Raw genomic sequence first — 27,646 nt, forward strand, 5'->3', positions numbered from 1 at the left:
CTCGAATGGCAACTTCGTAGAAATTCCGAGGCAGAGACCACTACATTACTCACTTCCTTTTCCTGCTTGAATATAAGACCGTGGCTCATGGCATAGAGAGCACCCTGAACAACTGCCTTTGGACCCTGGAGCCAACCATAATCCTTAACAGTCCAGTCCACCGAGGTCCCAGACTTACCCTTGTGCAAGACATGAACCTTTCCTCCGAGTACTTGACTGCGATGGAGATCAAGCGATGGGATCCAAACATCCTTCTCTGGATCATAGATTTCCGATTGAATATTGATTTCCTACTGCTGGTGAAATCACCGGCAACAATGATCTCTCCATTCAAAACGCAGCATGCAAACATAGCACGGGGGACAAGCGTGGGTGGCGGAACTCTCGTGCTTGGTCACCTGTTTTCTGCAGTTTGTTTTGTTTGAAATTCCCTTGGGTGAGAGCCAATAAATGTCAATATGTTAGAGCCATTGAAAAGACACAAAAGTAGGATAATAAATTAATGAATGTCAATTTGAAAGAGAACCCAATAATGGTTCATTGGCATATTACTAATGTTTTGGTATATTAATCTATTTGATATTCAATTTAAATATATAGATATATAGAGAAAGGAAATAAAAAGATAAATTTTGACAATTTCTCCTTTGATTTTAGAGAAGGAATTTGACTAAGCTCCTCCATTCAGAAACTCACATCCACAAAAATTAACCATTCTTTTAGGAGGCAAGAAATAAGGGTCCAAGAATGAACTTTCTGTGTCCTTATATATAAATCCCTCCAACATATTTCACAATGTGAGAGAGAGAGGTGGATGAGAGGAACATTGAAACAGAACAAATAACCAAAGACCCAAAAGAGGAATCAAAAGCTAGAAGAGGACAGAAATGGCAGGCAATAAGCTTTTTGTAGTGTTTTTGATGTGCATTGTTGTGGTGGCAGCAATGCAGCTGTGCCAGGTTGAGGCTACGGAGGGCGATTCAAAGTTCAAGGACTGCTTCAATAGCTGCGAGAAAGAATGCATTGACGATGGCCGTGGCAACACCTTCTGTGAGATGAAGTGTGATGCCGATTGTGGTGCTAAGGAGATTGCTGGTATGAACAAACTCATATGACATTACATTCACTATTTCGTGCATAATGTTCTGTCTAACTCATGTATTTGTTTTCTGTGCAGACAAACTAAATATTAATTTGAATTGATTCGATAGATCGAGAATAAGCAAGGGCATATGGATTTACTTGAGAGAGAGAGAGAGAGCTTAAATTGGGAGTCGAATAATACACCAGAACATTTGCGCAAGAGTTTCTTATGAGTACTGCTGCTTGTTTCTAATGTATTAATTTTAAAAAATGTAATAAAAAGCTGGACTTTTAGTCAGTCTGATACTATTTCTAATGTTGCCATTTTACTCTGGTGGTTAAAGTAGCAATTTTATAACCACAAACGATCATCCTTTCATACAATTACCAGGCAAAATGAAAAACAGTAAAAAGAGAGATACAGCTCAAAGAAACCAAACTACTTCAAAAGATATATTACTCAATTTGTATTAGGAACTAATCTGACAGATTCTGAAATTCCAATTGATGTAAACGACGATGACGACGCTTGGTTTGTAGCTTCTTCGTTGTCTGCTGCTACTTCTTCTTCAATATTGAAAGTGGGTTTAGGAGGCAGTTCCAGATTTTTTGTTTCTGCTTCAAGCATTTCAATCACTTTTCTCATCGAGGGACGGTTGGCAGGCCTCATTTGTATGCACCATAATCCAACTATTATCATCTTCTTAGCAATATTTCCCTCCTCCTCCATTTCTGAGACATTCTCCTCAACGATTTCACGATAAACCCACAAAGGAAAGTACAGGTTGCTTGAGTTATCATCTGTTGTTGCATTCAGTTTCTTCCTTTTTCCTGTCATTTCCAATAATAACATCCCAAAACTATACACGTCAGCTTTGTATGAAACACTTCCAATCCTTTTGTAGATAAGTTCTGGGGCTATGTATCCTAGTGTTCCTCGTGCAGCAGTGATGGACACAATGCTATGGCCTGCTGGGTATAATTTAGCTAGTCCGAAATCAGATATCTTTGGAACAAATTTGTCATCAAGAAGGATATTGTGAGGCTTAATATCAAAGTGTAGGATTTGCATACTACAACCCCGATGAAGATATTCGATCCCTCTTGCCACCCCAAGAGAAATCTCATACATTTTGTTCCAACTTAAGGGGGTACATCCTTCTCGAGCGAAAATGTATTTGTCAAGAGAGCCTTTGGGCATGAAGTCGTACACAAGAGCACGCTTTGGTCCCTCTGCACAGAAACCAACAAGTCGCACCACATTGAAATGGTGAATCCTCCCAATTGTTGCCACTTCATTGATAAAGTCTTGTCCATTAGCATTTGATTTTCCAAGCATTTTGATTGCTACGAGCTGGCCGCTTCTAAGTTTTCCTTTATGCACAGAACCATAACCACCTTCTCCCAACTTTTCATGGAAACCTCTGCTCATCTTCTTAATGTCCGAGTAAGAGTACCTTATTGGCATTAGATTATTTTGAGCTTGTAGAAACTTTTCAAGAGAATCATCCATTGATAAATGCCTCTTGCGCCATTTACAAAACACAATTGTGAAGAGACAGATAAATCCAAATAATAGCCTTGCCACAAGAAAAGCTGATATACCAATTAATGGTACTGCAATACAAAACCAGGAAGAGTAATTAAATTGGTTGAATGAGAAAATCCATTCCTTAGATACCAAGTTCTTGTAGGTTTGCAACCTAATCTCCAAGGTAAAACTACATTCTAAGAGTAAATTCTGAACATAATTTAATGAAAACTCACCACGCATTGTGGTCACAAACCAATAAGCTGACAAAAAGAAGAAGAAGAAGAAAAGATAGTCAGAATGGCATGATCCATCAAAACAGTTAATACCAAAGTAAAATGTGATCTACAGATACAATGTCAAAGATTCTCACCTCGTCTGAGAACCCAAAAGAGCACGCCTGTGCAGTCCATGTAATCAAGAAAAGTCAGTCATGTTAACATTGATTATTCTGAAACAGATATCCAACGCAAGAAAACATTAAATTGGATCATGCGTAAATTAAACCTTTTTTCACTGTTCACTCTTGCTTTTTGTGGCATCTACATTTCATCGGATCATTTGTACATAAACTATTTTGATTTCCATTTTTGCATGTAATCATCACCAATTTAATTAGCATATATAGAAATGATGGCAGAAAAGTAGGTGAAAATGAATTAATCAGTAAGAACTAAGAAGCTTATAGGTACTCACAAAGGAAGTTACATGGGGAGTTGATAATCTTGCCATAGCAGTAAAGCACAAGGGTTATGGAATCACAATCATGGGAAGCATAAAATTTACTCACAATGGAAGCCGCAATGAAATGATGGGTTGGTGCAGTATTTGTTGCCGTTGCAGCTATGGATAACGGTATCGTTCTCGAAACAACAAAAACCTTCTCCTCTGCAAACTGAACACCCAGTTTCAATCCACGGAAGTTCGATACCGTAAACAAGCTTCTCATGGATGTCCATGTAGGAAAAGTTCCTCTTGCGATCAAATGATGTGACGGTAATGAAATCAATTGTACATGAGTCATTCAACTCTGCATAAGAAACATCACCAACCAGAACATAATGGTATCTTCTGTTGTTGGTGGATTTGGTTTCGACGATACAGGGAGAAAGGTCCACATAATTTCGAGATTTCATTGGAGTTTCACAGCTTACATAAACCAAACCGTACACTATGGGGAACTGATACAGCGGATAGCTGCAATCAACTCCTCCCCCACAAGCATTTTTGTAGAAGTCTGAGAAGGAATTGATCGGTCTGGAGGAGCAAATCCCATCATGGACTCCAAAATCGGCAATCCGGATTGTGTAGCTGTTGTAGTTGATAGCCTTTACCACGTATTGTTCAGAATTGGAGCTGAGTATAGTTTGATTGTTTTCGCAAGAGAGTTCGTAGTTTGGGTCACCGCAGTTTGGTGGGTCTCCCTTCAATCGAAAAGGGTATTTGATGTTGCTGATATTGCCACAAGAAGAATGGTGAGTACAATTGTAAGGTATGGTTTCAACATCCATGTTGTCAGGTAAATTATGGACTTTCAAGCTGCAACTTGAATGGAACAGGGTTGCAAGAAAAACAGCGAACCCTGCTGCAAGGAGAAGGGTGTTCTGAAACATTGGGAGGTTATAGAACAGAAATGATGCAATTCTCCTCCTTTATGTAACCCGGCCACATATAATAATTGATCTGAGGATTCAGACTCACCATGCTTATCTTTCTGTGGGGTTTTGTCGACTTGGAATCCAAGAGAAGTCAGTTTCTATACGTTGACCGACTTTAGTCTCTTCTCAGAGTCTTCACAAAAGAACAAGAACTGTAAATGCATATCATATTAGTTATTAAATATGGTGTCGTGCCTTTATTCGTTGATGAGCACCTTTTTGTTGACTATATAGTGTCATAGTATTTATGGGTTTCACAATGGGAATCTAACTCATTCTTGGACAATGCTAGAGACTCTCAAAATTTGATCCTCAAAAGTTCCCTAAATTTATGTGGCATTAAAATAATTAATGATTAAAAACACACATGTATGACCCACTTCACATCCAATACTCCACAATCTTTTAAAGGTCACTTTTTAAGGGTTTCAAGCATTACTCCTCATTCTTATACATTTTTTTTTTGTCCGGCCCTCATTCTTTTACTTGATTACTGATATTATTTGGATTCACCTTGCAGCTGCTCTTTGTGACACTCCAATGGATCTTGTGTTGGAGAGGACATATGATGCTAAAAGTGGTAAAGGCATGCCCAACCTTTGAGGTGGCTCGTTCTGGCTCTTTAGTCCTCAAGTTATATTATCTATGCATGAGTTATATATTGTCAGTATGTTTCTTAAACCCTAAACCCTAATATATATGTATGTATGTATATATATTCTTTATGTGGTTACCAGTTACCACATACGTTAGTCAATCATAGTTATGTAGTTAGAAACTTCCATATATGGGCGTTAATTCCTCAATTATTTTGTGGCGAATTGCTTTGTATATCACGGCTGATGGAATATTGTTCCAGGGAGTTTGGTGAATTTTGTAGCCTGGAGTGCCAGGAGGAACAGAAGATCCTGGAGCTGGCGGAGAGGATTCAAGAGTTGTCGCAGACAACATTAGTCAGAGGGAGCGGAGCAGGACTCTATATTTGAGCGATTACTCATCTGAATTAGGTGTCTGTCTGATCAGAATTCGTCATCATCATGTCCTGTGAAAATTATATACAACTGTCACCTGTGTCTTAGGAATTAATCAAAAGGAACTTCTTTCACATGATATTACAGTGAACCTTGATGAAAATTCAATAAAATTGTGTTCATTTTATTTTTAATTACTTGGATGCATTCTCTCTCCTGTACAATTGCTTTACAACTAGAATTTCTCACAATCGTTGACGACGACAACAAAGCCGTCCCGAGCCCAAGTAGAACAATGAGGGACAAGAAGGCCTCTAATAATGGGCTTTGGGAAAGCCCATACGAGGATTGGTATTACTTTAATGGGCCAATATGAAGAGGAACAAGCTAGACCCAATTAAGAGGAAATCCCTCAAGGCCAGAGCTCCAACTCAATTAAAAGCAAATCCATTAAGGCTGAAGTCCACGGTTCGAGCTCAGGTGTAATGTTTCACCCATAGGTAGGTAAAGGTTAATTGGCACGAGGAGGTCGCTCTTTATCAGCGAGAAGAGGAGCCTATGCTTGTTGGGCCACCAAAAACCTGGCTTCCGTCGGCCTATGGGAAAGGCCCAAGCTCCAACCCAATTACGGGATCAAATCCATTGTTTCAGCCAGAATGACAATCAACATTTACATAACCCAACTACCCAACAAGCTGCGAGACTTGACATTGGAAAACCACGGCTCTACCGAAAGGTTAAATTAAAAGTACCAGAGTCCGTAAATGGGTCTATCCCAAGAAATCACATAGTGTGAGAGAAACGAAGAAGAGACGCTCTCGCGGATCGGCGTTGCGATGGCGTCGAGTTCTCCGAAGGATTCATTGACATCGGTCGTACTTGACAAAAATCCACTATGTTTGCAAACGAAAATAGCTGCAACGAGAAACGCACATGCGATCCTTCCACGAGATCGACGTCTCGCAAAACCCTAATCTCTGTCGCGCGACGATCTGAGGAGAAATCTCATCGATCAGATCGACGTCTCGCAAAACCCTAACATTGTCCGTTTATTTATATCTTCTACAGGAAGAAAACGCAAAAAGTGAGAAACGAAGAAGAGACGCTGTCGCTGTCGTCGTCCTCTACTCCTCCGAAGGCGTGGTCTGAGGATGAAATCTCATCGATCAGTCACACGTTGAGGTCCTCAAGGACGAGGCCTCCCTCCCTCTCTCATGTTCAAACGTTTGAAGGTACTTTTCTCTCTATAATTACATATCAACCAGTTGCAATGTTGAGTATATTCTACTGAGAACTTGTGTGACTTTGCGTGTTGTTTTTTATGACTCTCTGTTTGGTTGCTATTTCAAGAGAGGAAAGGACTGAGAAAATTAAAGTTTGCCGGCATCCTAACATGAATGAGAAGTAGTTGAATTCCAAACATTTTTGAGTCTGCGCTATATGCCTTGTTACTTTTCTTTGGGACAGGGTTTCCTGCCAGCCAAACAGACGATTCTAGCCCTTGAAGATTACGTGTTACTCGAATCTTTGTCAACCGTATGCTATTTCATGTAAACGTATTTACCTTATCAATCGCTAGATATACTTGCTATTTCTATAATTTCTTTTCCTAATGATAATTGTGACAGATTTGTACTTTACATTCGGGATTTGCCTTCTCTAGGGTGCTTAACTTCTTGAACATAGTCTTGATGTGTATTTTGCGCTCCGGAGTGATGTAGTTTTTGAAACTACCGATGTAGAATTTGTATAGAATTGAGCAACCAAAACCCTAACCCCCAAATTAAGCCCAAAAATTAAGAACCCGATGACAGAAATTCACAATTTCCAGGTCTGAAACTAGAACAAAATTCTTGAATTTTTGAATCAAACAAAAAAGGACCCTGAATCTCTCAGGTAGGGTTGGATAAACTCACATTCCTCTCTCAGTCTCAGCCTCTCACCGAGCGTGTCTAAGGAATCTCTCCTATAACAAATTCGTATAAAAAACTCTCATTATCATTTATTCTTGACTTGCATCTATATATATAGACTGCTAGTAATCCTAATTACGTAAGAAACTTCCTTCAAATAAAACTTGGATTCCTAAAAGTAAACTAATATGACTCCAATTATAACTATGACTTGACTTAGGAACATAATCTAATAAAAGACTCATAAAACAAATAACTATTACTAAATTCGAAATTCCAACATATCTAGAAATTCCGACAATACCCTTACTATGAAAACTAAAAGAAACTTAGTTAAAATAAACCCAATAATAGACCAACTTATAAAAACATAAAATTAATGGGCTTCCTGCATCATTTCCTCTCTCCCTCAAGAACTCGACTCCGGCGAGTAAATGGAGAAATAAATGATGTGGTGCTAGCTCGTTCCATTAATCCATCTTCACAAATCCAGCCATAGGAATGAACTCGACCTCGAATTCTGAAGTATCGAAGTAACAAGAGTAATGTCTTCTGAAATAACATAATTGCCAACATGCATTGATTCCACTTGGAACCCTTGATTGGAGTAAGGAACGAGAAAAATAAAACTCTTGCACTGGCCATGTCATTGAACTTTTCTGGAAGAACAAATTCAATGATTTGAACTTGTGTAGGAAAGACAATCTTAGGTTGATCTGCATCAGAAAAGATTGGACTGGAATTCTCTGTTTCTTTTATGTTTGCAGCCTCAAGTTCACATCTTTCACCTTCAACTTGTTCAAAATTAGAGTGTGCTACCTCGGTCACCTCTTGCATACAAATATCTTCTGGTGGCTCATTGAGAATGATATTCGATTCTTGTTGAAGTACATTAGAGATAGCATGAAGCTTATCAGAAGTGTCTTTTTCCAAAAATTCTGTTGTAACAAAATCTGGATCTTCTGCCACCTTGTTGTCTTGATAAAATTCATTTGTAGCATATAAATTTTGAGCTTCTTCGACACCCATAGCATGCCGACCTGCTACTTCTTCACTTTTAGCTTCCACAATCTCACATCCTTCTACCTTAACTTCCTGAAATTTAACTTCAGCTGCAACAAAATTCACATTTACCACATTCTGTCTTTGTCCAGTCCCAATTCGAGGCTTCTGATACCCCACTTGCTGTTGGAAAGTACTTTTGTGTACTACTACTTGTTCAATCTTTTGTTTGGAAAAAATAGCTGATTGTACAGTGTTGGCATCACTTTTATTTACTCTAAGCTGTCTGAACTCAGTTTCTGTCACAGCTGCAAAATTTTCCTCTGTAGCTTGTCCTTGAGATCTCAAATTGTAGAATTGTTGTGTATACTCAGCTACATAAATAGGTTCGTGCTTCAAGGCTGCATATTTTCTATAAACTTTTCTGTGAAAGTTTGGTGGTGAATACTTTTCCTGTAATAGTTTCTTCATCAACTCCCATCTTGTGATGTTAAACCCTTTCTCACGCCTATAGTCTGATTCCACTCTCTGCCACCATGCACTAGCTTCACCCTTAAGTTTCAGAATGACAAATAACACCATCTAATCCTCTGGAAATTTTGTAAATTTGAAGAAATCTTCCAGTGATTTTAGCCATTCTGTGAAGGCATATGGATCAATAGTACCATAGAAATCAGGTATCTCTAACTTCACATATTTGCTGGCTACATCATAAAAATTTCCTCTACGTTCATTATAGGCCTCAAAGTTAAGCCTCCTTGATGATTCTTGCAATCTGTTATGACTGTCTTTGTCCTGAAATTCCAGATGATGAATTCCTTCAGCAATCTTTTTGCTACTGCCTGGTCCCTCTTTCTCAAAGCTAGCTTATTTGTTTGGTTCACTAACAGATTTGCTCCACAAGTGGTCTACACGCTCTGAAGTGCTATTCAGTTTCTTTACCAGGTAATTAATAGATGTTGCGAGGGACTCCAGTGTTATTTCGGAGGATTGGTTCTCCCCCTCAGAGGTAGATTTCGTCATCTCCTCGATTTGAAGACTGTAGTTTATATCACTCCTTGTTGGCATAAACGATTAGAGAGATGGTAGGTTGCTCGGAACCTGACTCCGATACCAACTGATGTAGTTTTTGAAACTACCGATGTAGAATTTGTATAGAATTGAGCAACCAAAACCCTAACCCCCAAATTAAGCCCAAAAATTAAGAACCCGATGACAGAAATTCACAATTTCCAGGTCTGAAACTAGAACAAAATTCTTGAATTTTTGAATCAAACAAAAAAGGACCCTGAATCTCTCAGGTAGGGTTGGATAAACTCACCTTCCCCTCTCAGTCTCTCACCGAGCGTGTCTAAGGAATCTCTCCTATAACAAATTCGTATAAAAAACTCTCATTATCATTTATTCTTGACTTGCATCTATAGATATAGACTGCTAGTAATCCTAATTACATAAGAAACTTCCTTCAAATAAAACTTGGATTCCTAAAAGTAAACTAATATGACTCCAATTATAACTATGACTTGACTTAGGAACATAACCTAATAAAAGACTCATAAAACAAATAACTATTACTAAATTCGAAATTCCAACATATCTGAAAATTCCGACAATACCCTTATTATGAAAACTAAAAGAAACTTAGTTAAAATAAACCCAATAATAGACTAACTTATAAAAACATAAAATTAATGGGCTTCCTACATCACGGAGTCTTGAAAACTACTGAGCATGATCACCAGAGGTTTAACTTTAAAATTTGATCAAAAGAATGTATCTCAAACAGAAGAAGCAAAGTTTTATTTGGTAGTCCTTGTTTGGCTCTTTGCCACCATAACAAAAAGTACTTTGATCCTTGTCATTTTAATATGCTTCTTTTAGATTCCTCCTGATGCTTAGTTTCACTAGCACAAGATTTTTGATGTCTTTAAAAAAAACACTAATAGTGGTGACTGTCGATCGAAGATGCTGGCATGCTTGAACTTGATACTCTGTTGAAGTGTTGGAAAGATAAGTGAACTCTTTTAAACCCGCTCAAGCTCAACTCTTGAAGTCCCTAGACTTCCACATTTTTCACTCAGTTTATTACTCCTTCGATTCATGAATTTTTTTTACATTTTGGTATGTTGAGTTCTACATCCAGTTGATAAACTCTCTCTTAGCTATCACTAAGATAGCTGGAACTTTATTTGGGCTATATGTAACATCAAAACTTTCTTAGCACATCCCCTGCCTCCTTTGGGTAGCATGGTCCCATTTGGGACCGTTTCCAAAATTCCACTCTGTACAGTATATGTAAAGAACTAAAGATCTAGTAGAATGATGTTTTTACTAGTGCTTATGAATTATGCATCATGCAAGATGGGAATTTTTATTGGGTTTCGGTTCATGAATGTGCATGATGCATCCCATGATTCCAAGCTTGTGTACGTGTTGGGTTGAGCATATGGTGAAAGCAACTTTGGAGAATGCATGTGTTTCATCTTCATATTAATTTCTTATTTGGGTAGTTGCAATAGAGACATAGAGTTAAGATTATACCTTGGCGATATTTACTTTTGCAAGCAAAAGCTCAAGCTGGGAGTTAAATGCTGTTTTGAACATAAAACCAATAATGATAAAGTGGTTCCTTTGTTTTCAGTTTTCACCCGCTTTCCTATGCATCTATGTGATGTTGTTTTCTTTTTCACATGGGGATTGGGCAGCACCACCTTGATGCCTTTGACCTTTTCTAAAAAATAAGCTAAATGGTAAATAATGTTTGGACGATAGCTAATTAATCAATTTATTGCAGAGCAGAAAAGTTTTACTTTGTTACTTAATATTAATAAATGTGATGGCTCACTTCACCTGTTCCTAAACTAATGGGCTCATTCTTTGTCAAATATAGATACGGATAAAAGCATTCTAGGCCTGACCAGTGGTGGATGAAACAGAGAGAATATAAGAAGATATATGAGCAGTCATGGGTGAAACTCAGGAAGCAATGAAGGTATAACCAGCACCTTACATATACAATATCTATCCAGATGTTTCTGATATCTTTTTTGTTTTTTGTTCCACTTTTCATATGCAGAGTTCGTGTCAGTCGTATCTTGTAGTGCATTTGTATTAATTCTCTTTCTTTTTCCAGATCTTTGATATTATAATCTCTCAAACATTTTTAATATTCCTCCACTTTAAAATGTGGCTGCTTTGATGAGATAAACTATGTTCAGCATATTTTTCAGTCCGTTGACTCCTTTCGTTGAATTCGACCACACGATGACCCATGCCAAAAGTTGGCTTAACCTGACGACTCAGGAAGCGATGAAGGTATCTCAGCACCATACAGATGCACTACCTATCTAGATGCTTCTTCTGATATCTCCTGTGTTCTCTTTGTTCCAGGTTTCATATGCAGAGTTGTCAGAAGCACAGACCACCACATCTCATTTTAAAGATTAATTATGGTTTTAAAGATTCAGACTGTGCATTTTCAACCCTTAATTTTGACCTGTTCCTGCTTGACTAGTTAAGTATATATAAGCTTCAATCCTTTTGTTTGTGATATTATTTATTGTTTGTTCTTCATTCAATTTTTTCCAGTGTGTAAATATCCATTAATGGCTGCTTTTGAAGGCACTTTTGAGAAGGAAATTGATGGTCACAGGAAGCAAAACTTCATCGACTTAGGGTCATCTTGAGCTAGCTATTCTAACAGAGAAATTTCTTAGTAAGTGCCTTCTCTGCTTGATATTCTGTTCCGAAACTCTCAAATTACAATGAGTATATGATATCAGTCAATTTATTTTACTAACAGTCTTGACACACACAAGTTCTTCAGGACTCTTCTAGCCTGAAACTATGTAGATGTATCTAGCTCTAGCTCAGAAAAACTAACAAACACTATTTACGACAAATAGCATTATATAGCTAGCAATGCATTCTTGTTGAGAAAGTGGAGAGAAATTGCTAGCTTATACTGAGCCGAGAAGTAAGCTTTAGTGCTAGGGCAGACTATTACACTGCTAATCTCACTCCCCCTGGCCCAACCCATTTTCCAGAAACCTACCCACTGCTGTGTTAAGTTTTTCATGCCTGTGTTGGATCAATGATGCACATGACATATGCATAAGTTTACTTATGTACCAGTGACGTAACATATGTACCCTTGTGTCTTCTGAAGCTGGTTTTCAGCATATGGCTGTTTGCATCCTTAAATGCTGTATATGCATTCTCTTCTTTCTGTTTTTTATTTTTATTTTCATGCGTGGACAATTTGATATGACATTCAACTTCAGGGATTTGGGGTTTTATAGAAAATTTCATTTGCTTTTAGAAAGACAATAAAAAGAAATTGCTAGGGCATCATCAATACATAAGGAAATATGATACGGAGAGAGAATTTTAGGAGAAGACAATTGCATTCAGTAATTAGAACATGGAAGTTATATTAGCTTGTCGTCACTAATTGAACCTTTGTTTAATTTCTAAATGCCTTTTCCATCATGACTTAAGGTTGGTAGGTTGTAGCGACATTTCGCAAAGGCCAGCTTGCATCATTAATTTTACTAAGAGTTTGCATTTTTTATATCATTGTTTACTGGTTTAAATTTCCATTGGGCTCGTGTTTATTTAAGACGTTTCATTTTGTTTCTTCTTTAGTGTGATTCTCAGGATATTATAAGATTACACAAAAAGCTACTCGTTTGCCTTGACTGCAGGTACTACAGCAGGCCAGTTTATTATGGTACACGTTTTTTATCAAAATAATCTCTGCAAAATCAAGAACCAAATATAACAAATATATATAAATGCAGAACGGGTACGTACTTAACTTTGACGGATTTCACATTAATGGAATTGAATGGACGGATCATAAAATAAGTACAAAAAATCCAATATTCATCAGAACGGTCCAACGCTGCTCTTTAGGACTCATTTTTTTATTGGTTGTAGAACAAGCTGAAGGCCCCATTGCCTCTCATTTCGGCGCATCTTGGTGATGGTAGTACCCAATTTGGTACGCGAAACAATAAATGGAATGGGCTTTTCAAGTTTCAACCAATACCATTGATTTTAATCATATGGCATTGCCCAAAAGGCCTAATATGGATGGGTCGATAGCTAGTTCTATGTGCATATGATGCAATCGCGGGCCTGGGCAAGTTTTTTGTGCCTTTTGCCAAAATTGGAGGAAATGGTTGAGTCAATTTGGGCTGAAAAGTTTTGGGCCCACAGCCTTATATTAAATTGGTCCAATATGTACCCACTCAGTAAAAATGGGCCAACGTGTTTTGGGCCCACGGGAGTTAATCAAAGTGGGCCAATGTGAATTGGGCCTCAAATTAATTTGGGCCTTTCTTTTGGGCCTCAAGTCAAGTTGGGCCAATGTGTTTTGGGCCCAAAGGCCCTAAATCTAATTGGACCTTATCCTTGTTTTGGGCCCAAAGACAAATTGGACCAATGGGCTTTAAGTAAAGTAGGGCCTGTCTTGTAGGCCCATGGGCTTTCAGTGAAATTGGGTCAATTCTTGGGCCCATCGGCCTATTTTGGACCTTAAGTTAAATGGGCCCAATGTTTCTGGGCCCACTGGCCTTAAGTCAAATTGGGCCAATGATTCTGGACCATGGGCCTGTTCTGGGCCTTAAGTTACCCAATGATATTTGGGTCCATGGGCCTTAAGTCAAATTGTGCCTTAGCCCTGTTTTTGGGCTTTAAGTTCTATTGGGCCTTCGTTGCTTAAGTCAAATTAGGCCGATGTATTTTGCGCCACGACCTCAGCGTAAACGGCCAAAATATGGATGGCCGAGATCCAATTATAATGATACAATATAGCCGGCTTCCTAAAGTTAAGTCAAATGGACCAATGTATTTTTGGCCCACGGGCTCAGCATAATAAGCCACAAAAGCCTATAATCAATGGGCCCGTTACATAGCCGGCCGTGTCAGTTTTTTAGGCCTCAAGTCCACTTGGGCCAATGTGTTTCGTTCCCAACCGGCTCAATATATCCGCCCCAGAGGCCAAGCTTTTTTGGCCATGGTTGAAGCGTTGAACAATGAACTCGTTTACGATGTGGCGCAACTCTTAACTACGCCATGGGCCCAAGAAGGTTTAGCCCAGGCCAAGGGCCGTAAACTACCATCAGCCGCCGGCTTGGTTTTAGTTTCTTTACTGTCATGTGTAGTCTTTAAATCTCCACCTTTTTTCAATGAATGCTCCCCCATTCGCATGGTAAAGAATCTGATAGTGATAAAACCTTCCAGCAATTCCATTCGGCATAGTCCAAGGCCATTCTTCCAGCTACAGCACCCACAACATGACCGGACGACGAGATCTGGTCCAAAAATCAAAGAGCTTTTCCATGTAAGCTCCTTCTATTACACTCACAATTACACCATCTTTTCTTGCTGTGGGCATCAAACCTGAACTTCATCGTTAGATGAGTACCTGCATCCACTAAACCATGAACAAAGATTATCGTTTAATGTAAATGACAATTAGAGAATCCAATTCAATAACATTAACTCATTTAAATGGGATTCCCCTCTGGAAACGTACTCAGTTGTCTAATGCATAAAGAAAAGATTTCATAAAACAAAAGGGCTCCCAGAGTGAAAGACCTGCTCCAAACCTGAGCTGAGTTGACCCTAAGGACAACATCTGATAAGAAATTCTGAACAACGACAACATTTCCATAATTGACAGTTACCAAATGGCTAACTATGATTGATCTCGAAAGCAACAAAAGATCTTGAATATGCTAAACAACAAATTCTTTTTAGCAGCATACAAACTTTAGCTAAATGTGAATTATCTTTTTACAAACTCAAGTCTGGAAACAAAAGCTTTGTAGTACTACCCATTGGTTAAGAAATATGTTATGACATTGAATCAAACCGTTAATGCTATCATTTTGCAAAGAAAGATTATCATTTAAGAGAGATAGTTTACAGATATAAATATTAAGTAACTAAAGACATTAACTACTCTAAAATAAAATTGTTGGCGATAAATTGAAAGAAAATTGATGTTATCGTGACCAGTTGGAATATTTGGCAATTGGCACATACATAATATGCAACATGAAATGCGAGAGAATGACGCTTTGACATCCGACATCTCAACGTGACCAGTAGATGAGGTTGCGACAAAAAAGATGTTGAGCTCCGAAGAGCAAATCGGAATATAGTATTATCACGATCATATTTATATACGTGTGAATTCTCTGAATTTCGGATTCCAATGATTGGTAAAACGCAATTTCAGTGACCGAATGAAAAGCAACAATCTAAAAGAAAAGCACAACAGATCATTCAAGCAATTAAATAGTTCAAGAAGATTAAGGCCTACCTAGCGAGATCCAACAATGATGTCGTTGATCGGGATGAAGATCAGCTTCACGAAGAACCCGCCGAATCCCATACCACGAACACGAGACGCCAGCTTCATGATTTCTACACCATCGGAACACAAAAACGCACCTTGAGGCTCAAAATCCACACCAGATCAGCACACTAGAAGCAACCACTAACCGTTCAATCGGAAGAAATAAAAATCGAAAAGTTACTCTTATGCCTTCGAAATTGGGCTCGTGGCACCTCTTCGCAAGGCGAACGCTGTCTTTGGCGAACTCTTTGAGCGGATTGATCACTGAATCTATGGCGTCCATGCTCTCACTTCTCTTTCTTTTCTGATCTTGAACCTATTTGGAATTTGTCAGTCTATTGATGCTTTGAAATGATAAAAGACGCCTCAAGTAAACGAATGGGAAGCACAAAACGTAGATCTGAAAAATTTTGACATGGTAATTCTCATGAACCAGATGTTAGGGTTTCAGAGGAAGTGAGGGAAAGGTTGGGAAAGTACTAACAAAAATGATACCTAAACTAAATAAATCAAATATTGAGAGAGAAAATCTGCCTTCACACTTATTAGTATTACACATTAGACAGTGACACTACTACATATTGTTAGCACTTGCACGATCTCGCATGATGAGCGCACTTGGCTAGTCACTCAATTCACAGATAAGCTATACATACACTTCTATGTCGGTGGCCAAAACAAATCCCGCCACAAGTTTTTCAAGTTAGCATTCGATGCAAATCGTTCACAATAACAATACTAAAAAAAATTTAGTGCAAATTAGACAAGTCGGTTTGCAAAGAAAGGATCCAGAGAGAGACTGAGAGAGAGAGGAGAAGCATTGGAATAACATGCCTCAACGATTCTTTTGAAAAAAAAATAGAAGACCCCAAATCCCAATCAATTTCACACACTCGTACCATAATAAATGTTCAAATTTGTGTGCGCCTGAATCATCAATCACCCATTCCCAACATTTTAAATTATTGGAAATATTCGTGATCACGATTCTGAGTTTATTCTTCTGCTTCATCACCATTATGCAAATAGGGGAAGCATTTAAACAAACACTTGGCGTGCGTTTCACTTTGACAGGTAACTTAGACAAGACAATAGGTGTTTCAGGCCATAAGAGCAAATCAGAATCTCATAACAAACTCAATATTCCAATACGAAACAATAAATCATGGCTTACAAGCTGAAAGCAAAATACACACTACATCACATCATAGTAGAGAATAAGGAGACCTGGTTCATACCGAGGAGGAAACAAACAACAGGAAAGAACCCTCTCACGACATTTGAACAAAGTATGATTGCGTTCCAACCCAGGTGTGATGACCATGGGGTGCCAATCAAGGCCATAGGTAGGTTAATTGGCATGAGGAGATCGGCAGATCGATGTTACCATGTTGGGGCTCTTTATCAGCGAAGAAAAGGTGTCTATGCTTATTGGCCACCGAAAACCTTCGATCCAATTACGGGATCAAATCGATTGAGGCCCAATGACGCAGCCAGAATGAGTCGAATGACAATCAACATGTACCTAACACTAACAGGCTAACATATCCCAAGTAGAACAATGGGCCAGTAGAAACAAGAACTGCGGAAGTCTCAGGCCCCAACCCAATTAAGAGTTAAAATTCATGGAGGCCCGATGGATCAGCCTGCACTATGACACGCAGCTGTTGATATTGAGTGGTGTCTATTGGGCCTACATACAAAGCCCATAGGCCTCTGTGGAAGAACCTAAGCTAGATAGGCCTATGCGGAAGGCCCAAGCTCCAACCCAAATATAATGGGATCGAATCTCAATGAAGCCCAATTACTCAGCAAGAATGACAATTGTCACATAAGCCATGTCATCAGCTACTTGATGTTATGAGACGACTGATGATGTAAAACTCGACTGAACAGCTGCAAAATGATGAGGCAATCGATAGCCAAAAAGTAAATAAAAAAATTAAAAAGAAAAACAAATTTGGGAGATTAACGATGATTTTTAAGAAGTGACATCTTTCCAATCCAATAAGATACCTTTCTTCTTTCCTTAATTAAAAAAATCTGTTTTTCTTGAAACCTCAAAAAAAGAACAACCTGGGTAAGCTGAAGTGGTTGACTAAGATTGTCTTGAAAACATTTTAGACAAACGAGGGTTTGGACTCTTGAATGACCAATTGATCATAAGAAGCAACAAGAGAATTCCATTAATGCACGTGGAGTGTATCTCTCCATGAGTACATGTCATGAGATCATCTTACGTGTGCGTCTCTTCCATCTCTCTCCGTTTTAACTCAGACCTATATCATCACTGACACCTTGCTTTACAAGGCAACCAAACCAATACATCATCACCACTGCACGCACATACACAGTATATGAAGTGCCAATCAGAAGAAGCATATATCAGCTGCTGTTCCTGAAAGATCTTTGCCTTTCTCATGCAACTTCTTACTTTGTGCATGGCATTGATGATGATAATGATGACGAGGTAGGTATATATAAACAGGTAATGGAAAGAAAATTTACTGTGAAAGTTAAATTTTGTTATTAGTTAGCTCTGTCTTTTCATTACCCAAAGAGGTAAATGGTTAATAGTAATATCTCCTATTTCCAATATGCATTGGGCAGAGAAAACCGACTTGAGAAATCCTAGCTTATCGGTAAATCTCACTTCCTGAATTTGACCAGCTTCTTGTCAATTACACATATTTTGATCTAATTCAATTCAAAAGAAACGGTGCTTTAATCCCAGATTAGACAGTAGCCAATTAAAATACACGCTGAGGAACAGTAAAAACAAAAGAGTCCAGATAATTAACTAACTTGGGACTCGAACCAAAAAATGACCAAAAACAAAGACTGTACGAGACAACACCCAAGCAATAGCATGCTTCATCACGTCAAGACAATCGCATTCATGGGGTTGATGATACGGTGACGTCACCTGCAAGTATAATACCCCTGCCACGTCAGAAACCGCCAGTTCAATTGACGTAAGCTACGGACCCTCCCAGGTGTGCTCGACTCCCTCCTAGGGCAGTTTAGTGATCAAACGATTCAAACCACTAATTTTTTTGACACGTGTACGGTTGAGAGGTCGTCAGCCCCATCTACCAATGCCTTTGGATGAATGATTTGGTAGTGATTGCGTGTCTTCAATGGGGTCTGAGAGGCAGAGTAGATCTTGGTGTGTAAAGGTGAAGCGCACCCACGCTAGTTTAATTTTGCATTTGAGATTATATTTACGACAGCTCGAACATATATTTGATCATACTATTGCATCCTAAGTTTACTATGTGGGTTGATATTCGGAGTGGGCTGACGCTTGGTAGGTTATCTCAAAAAAAAAAGAAAAAAACAGAGAAGTGTTGGATCATGTTATTGCAATCAAACCCGATTGCTTTATATAAGATTGTTCGATAGTTTTCAATGATGATTTGGTGTTAACGCATGACTAGCTATTTCTGTATTTACTGAAAGAACTGATGAATGTTGGTCTCCCAACTCCTGAGTAGCTAGCTAGGAGACAGCTTGTATATCACAATCCATGTGAGTCCCATGAGAAAAAGATAAAAAGAGTTGTTGAATCTGTTCGACATTGTTGTCTCATATTAATTTTGAATTGAGAATGTGATTGGGCCAAACTTGGAATGGGAATGTAACTCCGATGGGCCAAATGGTCCAATGATGTCCAACCCATGTGAGGGGAGAGAGGGGAGGGCTCTCATGCATATTATTCTGTGTCCAACCTCCATCCATCATTGTCAGTTGAAAATCATGAAATGGACAAAAACAAAAGTAACAAATTTATAGCATATCAGTTCATGATGAGTACATAAATTTATACATACATATATATATAGACTGTAGAGTGTAGACCATAGTCCATAGTTATTCTATGACTTAGGATTTGATGTTATGAATGTTAGAAAATTTTTAAAAAAATGTATGGTTCAAGGCTAAATCTTTTCTTTCAAACGCCATATATGGGTTTCTCACAAGAAAAAAAAAAAGAAAAAAGAAAAAGGGGTGGCAACTGGCAAGCCCTCGTTTCATAGCCTTTTATATATAGCCTATGTTTTAATTTCTTCATAGAAATCAAGTCAATATTGAAAAGACGCTTCTTTTGATGAGGGGGTTATATATAGAGAGAGAGTAATTATTATGTAAGCAACAAAAAAATATATATATGTTCAATTTACTACTAAATTCAATAAGAGATCGAGACATGTATCTCAAAGCATTGTCACATGTCAAATCTGATCGGTGTCATTGATGAGTACCCCAAAGAGCATGCTTCAAGAGGATTTGTTTTATAATGTCAAAATATTAAAAATCAAAGAAATAATGTGGAAAATGAAGAACAAGATTAACTAATAATATTCACAATAATATATATAATATAGTGACAGGTAAAGGTATAAAAGAAAGGTTGAAAAGCATGGGGAATTCCCGGGTTCCCATGCAAAAAAGACGAAAAAGAAAAAGGATGGCAAATGTCACGTCTGTCTTGATACAGGCTTTATGGGATTCTCTCCTGCAAAAACATCCAAACATGTCGTTTTAAATATGGGCCGTCCGATTCCTGATAAAAAAGCGACAGAAGTTGGTCTCCTCAACATTTGTGCAAACCAACTTAGTCAATTGTAGAGTACATAAGAAAATGAAAATAATACTCCATATTAGACCACTAGGATTCAAATTATTGATCCAACATTATTATTTTTTTCTCATCCTCATAAGTCATAACATATGTAGAAGCTGTGGACAAGACAAGCCTAGCTTTTCAATGATTTGTTTTGTTTTGAAGCCCAAGCTAAATAGACCCCCCCCCCGTTTCTCCTTTCTGTCCAAATAATAGTGTAGGGATCCGCTGCTTCTTCTTGTTGACTAAAGTCCCACGTGGTTAAAATAAGATATAATGGATATGTTATAAAATCATGAGTTCTATTAACTTAATAAGATATATTTTAAATCATTGAATTCTATAAGTCTTGTGATTACAAATGAGCTAGAACAATTAAGTTGACGCTGGTCACACCATGGTCATATATATAAATAATTAATGATGTTATTCAAAGTAACCTTAAATGTTATTTTGTTAAATAATTATCGCTCAACTTTATACCGCGATTTAATTATATACACATTGTTACTTCAAAAAGAAAAAACTCAAGTTAAGTAGACGACCCTGGGTGTTCGCCTTTTTGTACAAATAATGTAGGGGCCCACTGGTGCTTTTTTGACTAAAGACACTGTTTATCCATTAATTTGCATCTTCTTTAGTTTGCAGGACAACTTGAATATCCACTAGTTCTAACACAGATGTTTCACTAGAATTTTCAATTGGGTTTTCCGTTAGCTTGCCTGCCATTTCTTGTACTATAACTCCATCTTTAATATTCATTTACTTCAAATTACGTACATATGAACTATTATGAATATGAAGTTGATATTATTGCGACAGCTTAGGACAACAAATGACTTATCACTTATGTTTTTCTTCTACACTCGAACCAGAACACAATAACAATAATAATAATAATAATAATAATAATAATAATAATAAATATGAATTATAAAAATGTGACAGCGTAGTGGCAGGAAGGACTTTTCAAACTAGCAGAGACAACAGATGCCGGGGCTAAAGTCCTTTTCAGAGTCCTCACTCTCTACTGCCCTCTTGAGGTTGCCACGTGTCCTTTTACTTCAATAAACAAATACCCATACAATGAGAAATACGATATGGATCACAAAAACTGATGTTCTAATTATCCTAAATGTTAAGTTGTAAGTATAAATTTTATGTGCATAATATGAGATGTTTTTCAGATAATTGGGATATGAAAGTGTTGCTATCCGTATCATTTTCAAAAAGTAAAACCCACCCATGTACAAATAATATAGGTCGTGCAGAAGACGATAACGATGTTGTTGCAGTTGTGTTTCACGCGAGACTGGCCAAGACGACTTGAGTGAAGTGGGGCACAGAATAAAGAGATGGTGAGCGACAAGTGGTACGGTTTCTTAAAGTTTGCGAACTCTACTTCATCCAATCCAATACAAATAGATGATATGACTTGTTACAACCCACCTGACAGGCCAGGCCTCCCTACGCCCTTCCTTCTGTTGCTTTCTTTCTTTATCTTTTTGCAGTAAAATGAATAGCAAGTATCATAACAACAGCCGGAACTACTTTTTTACTTCTCTTTTGATAAAATGTCATATATGAGTGAGTATATCCAAAACTCTTTCAAGACTGGAGCTATACAAATTACATAAAGCAAACGTTCAAATAAAAATCACTCTGTTGTACATTCTCTCTTTTACAAGTCTGGAAAACAAATTGTTAGATAATGAACAGGTTCCAGAGTTGGTCAACATATCCTGCAAAGTCACTAATAACTAGTTAAGCATATGCTTCCAAGTTCTAGTCAATTTACGAACTATAGATATACAATCCTTGAATTATAACAACTGCATCATCCGGTCCGATATATCTCGATCTTTTTACCTCAGTAACAAGATGCATGTACATGGAGTTAATGGTTGGCCAACGAATGATGCAACTTTTGGAACCAGCCAATCGCAGATGAGCTTCCGCATAATCTGTTATGTGAAAAGGTGAGAAAAATGATTATGGGTTGAGAAAATGAAAGATGAAGATGTAGCAACCTTGATTTGGGTTGTGGGTAATCGAATGTCTCTATCAGAATATCACAATCCAAACCAACCAAAGTTTTTGCAGCAGTATCCATCTGCAAAACAGAACAGATAAGAGCAAGAACAAATATCATATCTTCTTACTGTTAAACAGACTTTTAGGCCTGTAAACCTACACCTGGTAGACTGCAAATTATCCACCAGAAAATACTGATTTTCATGAATTTGCACAAACTAAGATGAACTGCAAGAAAGCACGTATGGCGGGCAATTACCTTGTTAAGTTGGGGACTGCCTATGTATTCCGTTAACAGGATCTAACCTTAAGTGAATCCTGTCAATGGACATAACAACTAGTGTAAACTTATTTTTGTGGAATCAAAAGGATACGCTTGGCAACGTCGAGCAACTTGTTGATCCTCGTTACAGTAAATTACCTTGATAGGAGCACAATGGCTCCTGCTTTCAATTCTTGGGTTGAGCATACCAAAACGCAGAGAATTAAGATACTGTCCTTAGTAGAAATTCATTTCAGTATATCCATGTGCATATGGAAGCAGCTCTTCAACCTCAATCCTTGAACTGGAACAACTCATGCTCTTCTTGATCCGGCTTCGGTTTATAGATTCCACCTCAGCTAAGAATATGCTATAAACTGGTCTATGATCTGAGAACCTTGACTCCCCCCGAACATAAGATAGCTGGTTCAGGCCTCTTCCATACCATAATATACGATCGCACCTTCACATTCATACAGCTACATTAGTTTGTCTTCAATAAACATATATTCAATCTGCATAGTTTCATACATATGGCACGTCCAATTGTTTGCTATAAAACTTTGTGGTTTAATTTGTACTTGAAAAAGAAAAAGAAAGGTTACCATGCAGGAGTTCTTCTTTTCTCCTTTGGGTGCCTATCATCTCCGGCATATCTGTCTGAATTATCCGAGTACTTGTAAGTTGGAGGGAAATATATCTTCCCTTCACGCCATCCCTCGAAGACGTGCCCCATTCTCTGCTCTATGCGAAGCTGCAATTAGGAAGCATCAAGTTAACACTGCACGAAACAAACTTGTGAAAGGTCTTGCTTTTTAATGGAAGCATGCCTGGTCATTCTCCAACAATGCCTTCCAGTTACGCATCTCCACAAGAGCCTTTACAGTACGATAAGAAAGGGCAATACGATAATTCAAATCCCCTAGCCAAATGATTCGGCTGTTTCAACACAAAAGACAACGTCTCAAATAGTCAAATATCAACAACATGAGCTAATAGCAAGTGAAGACTCATACATCGAAATGGTTCAGTCCTTCAGGTCTTACTCATGCTCTAGGATTGTTTGTGGAGAAGTTTCATCTCCCATCCGATGAACCCTAGGGAATCTTGTTTTCCTGAGGATCTCCATGACATCGGAATTTCTTCGTAGCTCATCTCCCTCTTTCTGCCCAGAGGTCAAATGGCTACAGACGAAGCAAAAGCTTGTTTGGTGCAAAGACATACTGATCGAAATTGAACCCTGGAAAATTAGGAAAAAAAAATAAAATAAAGGTGAGATTCTGCCATCTCTTCTCAGTTCACAATTTTCAACCTCAAATCTAAGCAGATATAGATGAGCCAGAATGAATTTACCTTGTTTCCAAGATAACCCATCAATCCTCTGCCTACACAAGACACTTTCATGTTCCGAACAGAGTCTCGAAGATCACTTTTTACCCACACTGTTAGAAATATCCCTACCATCTGCTTACTGGCAACCAAACAGTACCTTGAGTGTCCTTGCCTATCTCCGTCTTCCATTGAAAACGATCCACTGTAGGCAATTGGTGAATAGTTTGCAGTACCAGGTGAATCTCCAGGCCCATTTTCATCATCAGAGGAACCCCACCTGAAGTTGGGATCATAATCACTAGGCCTATTCCCAAACATAGCCCGATCACAAACACTGAAACGTCGATCAAGTTGGGCTTGGGGAACCGACATTTCATTATCCATTCTCATGCTACGGCTTAAGGACTGGAAGGATCGACGGTTGAAGAAAGATGAGGTCTTCTGCCTTGTTGAACCCTCAAAGTCTGCATCTGATTCCACAATTGGATCAGGAATCGGTGAAGGTGTATGGCAGCAATCTCCACTGGTTCCACTTCCAGGAAGACTATTCAGAGTCTTCCTAATAAGAGCAAGCCATTTTCTAGCTGGGCCATTGTCTTCAGTGCCCAAAACATTCCCAGCATTTAAAGGAACGATCTCTTGAAACCTGAAATCCAAAAACCAGAATAAAAGCATATTCTTCAATTATTATCACTAACAAATGAGACAAAATACATAATTTTGTTTACTGGGACATACCCAAGGATATAAATATCAGCTGGAGGAGAGGTGTGAAGCCAATCTTGAAGACTCAAATAACTTGGTGGGGATTTTCCAGCCACATTCCAGGTAGCAGCAAAAATCCTATGACCATTTAGAATATGAAGGGTAAATTTTCTTACTAAAAATAACCAAAATACACCAAAGGGTGAGAACCGAACATACCTATAGTTATTCACATCTGTAACTTGTGAGGTATCGAGGTCAATCTTGCCTCGTCGAACCCTATCCGAATATCTCTTGCTCACCCTCTCTGAGCATACCCAAATGGAGATTTAGGGATTAGGATGATTTTGAAAATCAATCAAGGGTTTTCAAGATAATTGAGAACTAAGAAACAAAGAGCATCTTGCACGCTTATTTAATATGAATTTTTGCGTAATTTAAAGTGTGTGTGTGTGGTCCATAGCAATAGTGAGGTGTGTGATAGACTGATACTGAACCTGTTTTGCTTTTCTTGATTGTGCATGCTTCCCTCTCTGATAAATTACTCCAATCTTCATCACCACCTGAAAAAGAAAAACCAATAAAGTTGATAAAGCTGTGCTCTTTCCACTGCTAATGTGTCAATCCCACATTTCAAACACCACAGAGAAACAAATTTGGCTTCCGGAGGATTAAAAAAAAAAAAAAGAATTGAGAGCGGAAAATAACAGAAGAGCAGGTCTTTGGCTGCAAGTGGAAATATCAGATCTTCCCAGAAAACGAAAAAACATTATTGTACAAGACAAACGGTGATGAAATAAGTTGAATAATGCTAATGCGTTTCAGGGACGAGAGAATCCAAGAATAAATCAGTGAACAAAGCTGCACAGAAACCCCAATTTAGTTCTTGATGTTGAAATCGAAGATTCGAAATTTTCAAAACCAAAAATCACAATTGAATAATTACCTCCATAAAAGACTTCATCTGCTTGGAAGTCCTGGGATTTGCTCTTGATATTGAACCACTTCTTGACAAGTGACTTGGGCCATGAAAGCTTCACCATTTTCACACACAAAACAGTCAGCATTGATTTGCAGAACTGAGAAGCATTCAAACTGCGAACAATTTATTTTGGGTATTTCTCAAACCTTGCTTTTCTTGGAGTTCTCATCTCTCATTGTTCCACAGATTCATATAGCTTAATCCAAATTAATAGTAGAAGTGGGTAATCTCAGCTCTCCTCTTGCTTCCTCAATCTCACTATTTTTCAAACTAGGATTAACGGAGAGGGTATACCGTATACATATGAAGCCAAAAACCACGAATCTCAAGAATCGAATTGATACCCACCTCTGATTTTAACCTCAAAACAATGAAAAAAAAGGCTGTCTGGTTGGGAGAAGAGAAAAATAAAGAAATGGGTATTCCTCTATTTCCTTCAGACAATTAAGTGAAAACAAGTAAGAGAGTAGACAAAGTCATGATCTCTCTCCATTTTAAATATATGTGACTGAAGGTGAAATCCAGAAAGGGAAAAAGACCCAGTTGCCTAGTTAAGCTGTTTTCACTTTCACTGGTACTTCCTCTCAATCCCAGAGGAGACACAACAGAGTAAAAATAACAGAGACAAACAAAATGAGAAACAAACACAGAAAGAAAGAGAGAGGTAGAGATAAATAGAAAGGACAACAGGATGCGTGGAAGTAAGATGATGAGATCCTTCAAAAGAGTATTAGAACAAGACAGTGTACTGTGTAGAATACACCGGTAAAGAGAGAGTGAGGAGAGGGAAAAACAGTTTCTCTCTGTGAAAAGGAAAGGTGAAGAAAGGAAACCTCGTTCTGGGTTTGCAGAGCAAGTATGGAATTTGAAGAGAGAATAAATGCAGCCTCTCTCTCGAGGTCCCTGTTTTTAGCCCAAAATCCGAACCCAATTTCAACTTCTTATTCATTATTGCGGGTCATGGGTAAATGGGTACCACCCGTCTTGGTGCCCGGATATTTGTCTCTCTTGAATTCCATTGTAGTTGTCCAGTTGTTCTTGGCAAATTTTGCATAGGGAAATAGACCTAGATTACTTCAAAGAAATTACCCTCTCCTCTGTTTTTTTTTTTCTTCATATTTATATGATTATGTATTTCTCATTTTATGTTAAAATTGAGAGGATCATTCGTGATGATTGGGAATCCCTCACGAATCACCCGTGAATTTTCCTCCCAAACTTAACCTTAGATAAATTTTAGATTACCTATATTGTTTGTGTACTGGATAAATTCATTGAGTCCACATAATAGTCCATAAAATTGCAATAAGCACATATTATTTTTATGTGAAATACTAAGATTCTTTTAAGAGCTAAGGGTATGTTTGCACTCTTACCCTTTTGGAGTTTAGTGGGAATTTTTGTACACCCAAAATGTTCCTTCAAGGTTGGGAGATTTGAGGCTTGAGAGACCTACTTATATATGTAATATATATCGATACCTTTATAGGGTCTTGATGCAATTAATTTTTGTGAAGAAGGGCCGTTTTTCCCCTTCTCTCCCAATGCATGTACCAATGTCAAGGTTTTGGAAGATTTTGGTTTAGTTTTTTTAAGTTCTAATGAACTTTTAGAAGCCAAATGCATCTTTTTGGTAGTTCCATGTAATGTTGGCCGGCTATTATATACAAATTTTGAGGCTACTTTCTTGACCAGATCTAGACTTTTGTCTAGGAGACACAAAGCCAACTTGTACTCTTACTTGAACTTGGAAGTAGTATATCCATGTATAAAATAATATATTCATGTGTGCATGCATTGATTAATGTGGAAACTGCTTGTTTAAACGTAAATGTAGGATCTTGTTAGGGCATTTAGGGTTCCTAAAGCATAGCGCAACCCATGCTCTTTACATAGGGTGTTGTGTGATTGTGAAATTAATTAAAGAGTAATTCTTGGATTAAGCTTAATTTACTAATATCAATTACACCATGCTAGGTGTGGGAGATTGTGCCTGGTCCCCTAAATTTTTGTCTCAATAAATCATATTTTAAGGTTATCAAACAATCAAGAGATGAAGATTTAGTGGATTTCTATTTAAAAAAGAAAATAAAATTAATGAAGTTGACGGCAAAAGAGTCCAAAGGAACCCTTTGGTTTGTCTTCCATCTCCAAAAGATGAGAATCCACACAAA

General features: G+C 38.0%; 3 protein-coding genes and 1 long non-coding RNA gene across 11 annotated transcripts; 1 reads left to right on the top strand and 3 right to left on the bottom strand.

Annotated features, from left to right (window-relative positions):
* Nucleotides 1–1,418: 1,418 nt before the first annotated feature.
* On the bottom strand, nt 1,419–4,273 carry LOC120010644 (rust resistance kinase Lr10-like). 2 transcript variants are annotated; one of them, XM_038861436.1, is made up of 4 exons: nt 3,405–4,273; nt 2,988–3,014; nt 2,851–2,877; nt 1,419–2,700 (listed from the first exon to the last, which is right to left on the bottom strand). In XM_038861436.1, exons 1-4 carry the CDS (start codon nt 4,225–4,227, stop codon nt 1,544–1,546), a joined length of 2,034 nt encoding a protein of 677 aa, XP_038717364.1. In that variant the 5' UTR covers nt 4,228–4,273; the 3' UTR covers nt 1,419–1,543. The 2 variants fall into 2 exon arrangements, with proteins under 2 accessions (XP_038717364.1, XP_038717363.1); XM_038861435.1 differs by having other exon boundaries at nt 1,419–2,877.
* A 1,673-nt stretch (nt 4,274–5,946) lies between these two features.
* On the top strand, nt 5,947–13,125 carry LOC120010119. Of its 6 annotated transcripts, none has more exons than XR_005470819.1 (6): nt 5,947–6,475; nt 11,049–11,150; nt 11,292–11,473; nt 11,549–11,671; nt 11,780–11,873; nt 12,865–13,125. It is a non-coding gene; the product is annotated as an uncharacterized LOC120010119 (long non-coding RNA). The 6 variants fall into 6 exon arrangements; XR_005470820.1 differs by lacking the exon at nt 12,865–13,125 and adding an exon at nt 12,806–12,824; XR_005470822.1 differs by lacking the exon at nt 12,865–13,125 and adding an exon at nt 6,711–6,793 and having other exon boundaries at nt 11,780–12,757.
* A 795-nt stretch (nt 13,126–13,920) lies between these two features.
* LOC120010421 (protein transport protein Sec61 subunit gamma-like) lies at nt 13,921–16,732 on the bottom strand. Of its 2 annotated transcripts, none has more exons than XM_038861219.1 (3): nt 15,720–16,732; nt 15,495–15,598; nt 13,921–14,591 (listed from the first exon to the last, which is right to left on the bottom strand). In XM_038861219.1, exons 1-2 carry the CDS (start codon nt 15,811–15,813, stop codon nt 15,495–15,497), a joined length of 198 nt encoding a protein of 65 aa, XP_038717147.1. In that variant the 5' UTR covers nt 15,814–16,732; the 3' UTR covers nt 13,921–14,591. The 2 variants fall into 2 exon arrangements, with proteins under 2 accessions (XP_038717147.1, XP_038717146.1); XM_038861218.1 differs by having other exon boundaries at nt 13,921–14,600; nt 15,720–16,729.
* A 4,989-nt stretch (nt 16,733–21,721) lies between these two features.
* LOC120011338 (type I inositol polyphosphate 5-phosphatase 4-like) lies at nt 21,722–25,660 on the bottom strand. Its single transcript, XM_038862427.1, has 13 exons — nt 25,619–25,660; nt 25,437–25,524; nt 24,988–25,053; nt 24,710–24,797; nt 24,524–24,628; nt 23,807–24,431; nt 23,500–23,693; nt 23,284–23,392; nt 23,059–23,207; nt 22,613–22,916; nt 22,451–22,509; nt 22,188–22,270; nt 21,722–22,121 (listed from the first exon to the last, which is right to left on the bottom strand). The coding sequence occupies exons 1-10, from the start codon at nt 25,646–25,648 to the stop codon at nt 22,691–22,693; spliced, it is 1,680 nt and encodes a 559-aa protein (XP_038718355.1). The 5' UTR covers nt 25,649–25,660; the 3' UTR covers nt 21,722–22,121; nt 22,188–22,270; nt 22,451–22,509; nt 22,613–22,690.
* Between the last annotated feature and the right edge of the window lie 1,986 nt (nt 25,661–27,646).

Source organism: Tripterygium wilfordii, chromosome 12, assembly GCF_013401445.1.
Source record: "Tripterygium wilfordii isolate XIE 37 chromosome 12, ASM1340144v1, whole genome shotgun sequence".
NCBI classification, from domain to species: domain Eukaryota; kingdom Viridiplantae; phylum Streptophyta; class Magnoliopsida; order Celastrales; family Celastraceae; genus Tripterygium; species Tripterygium wilfordii.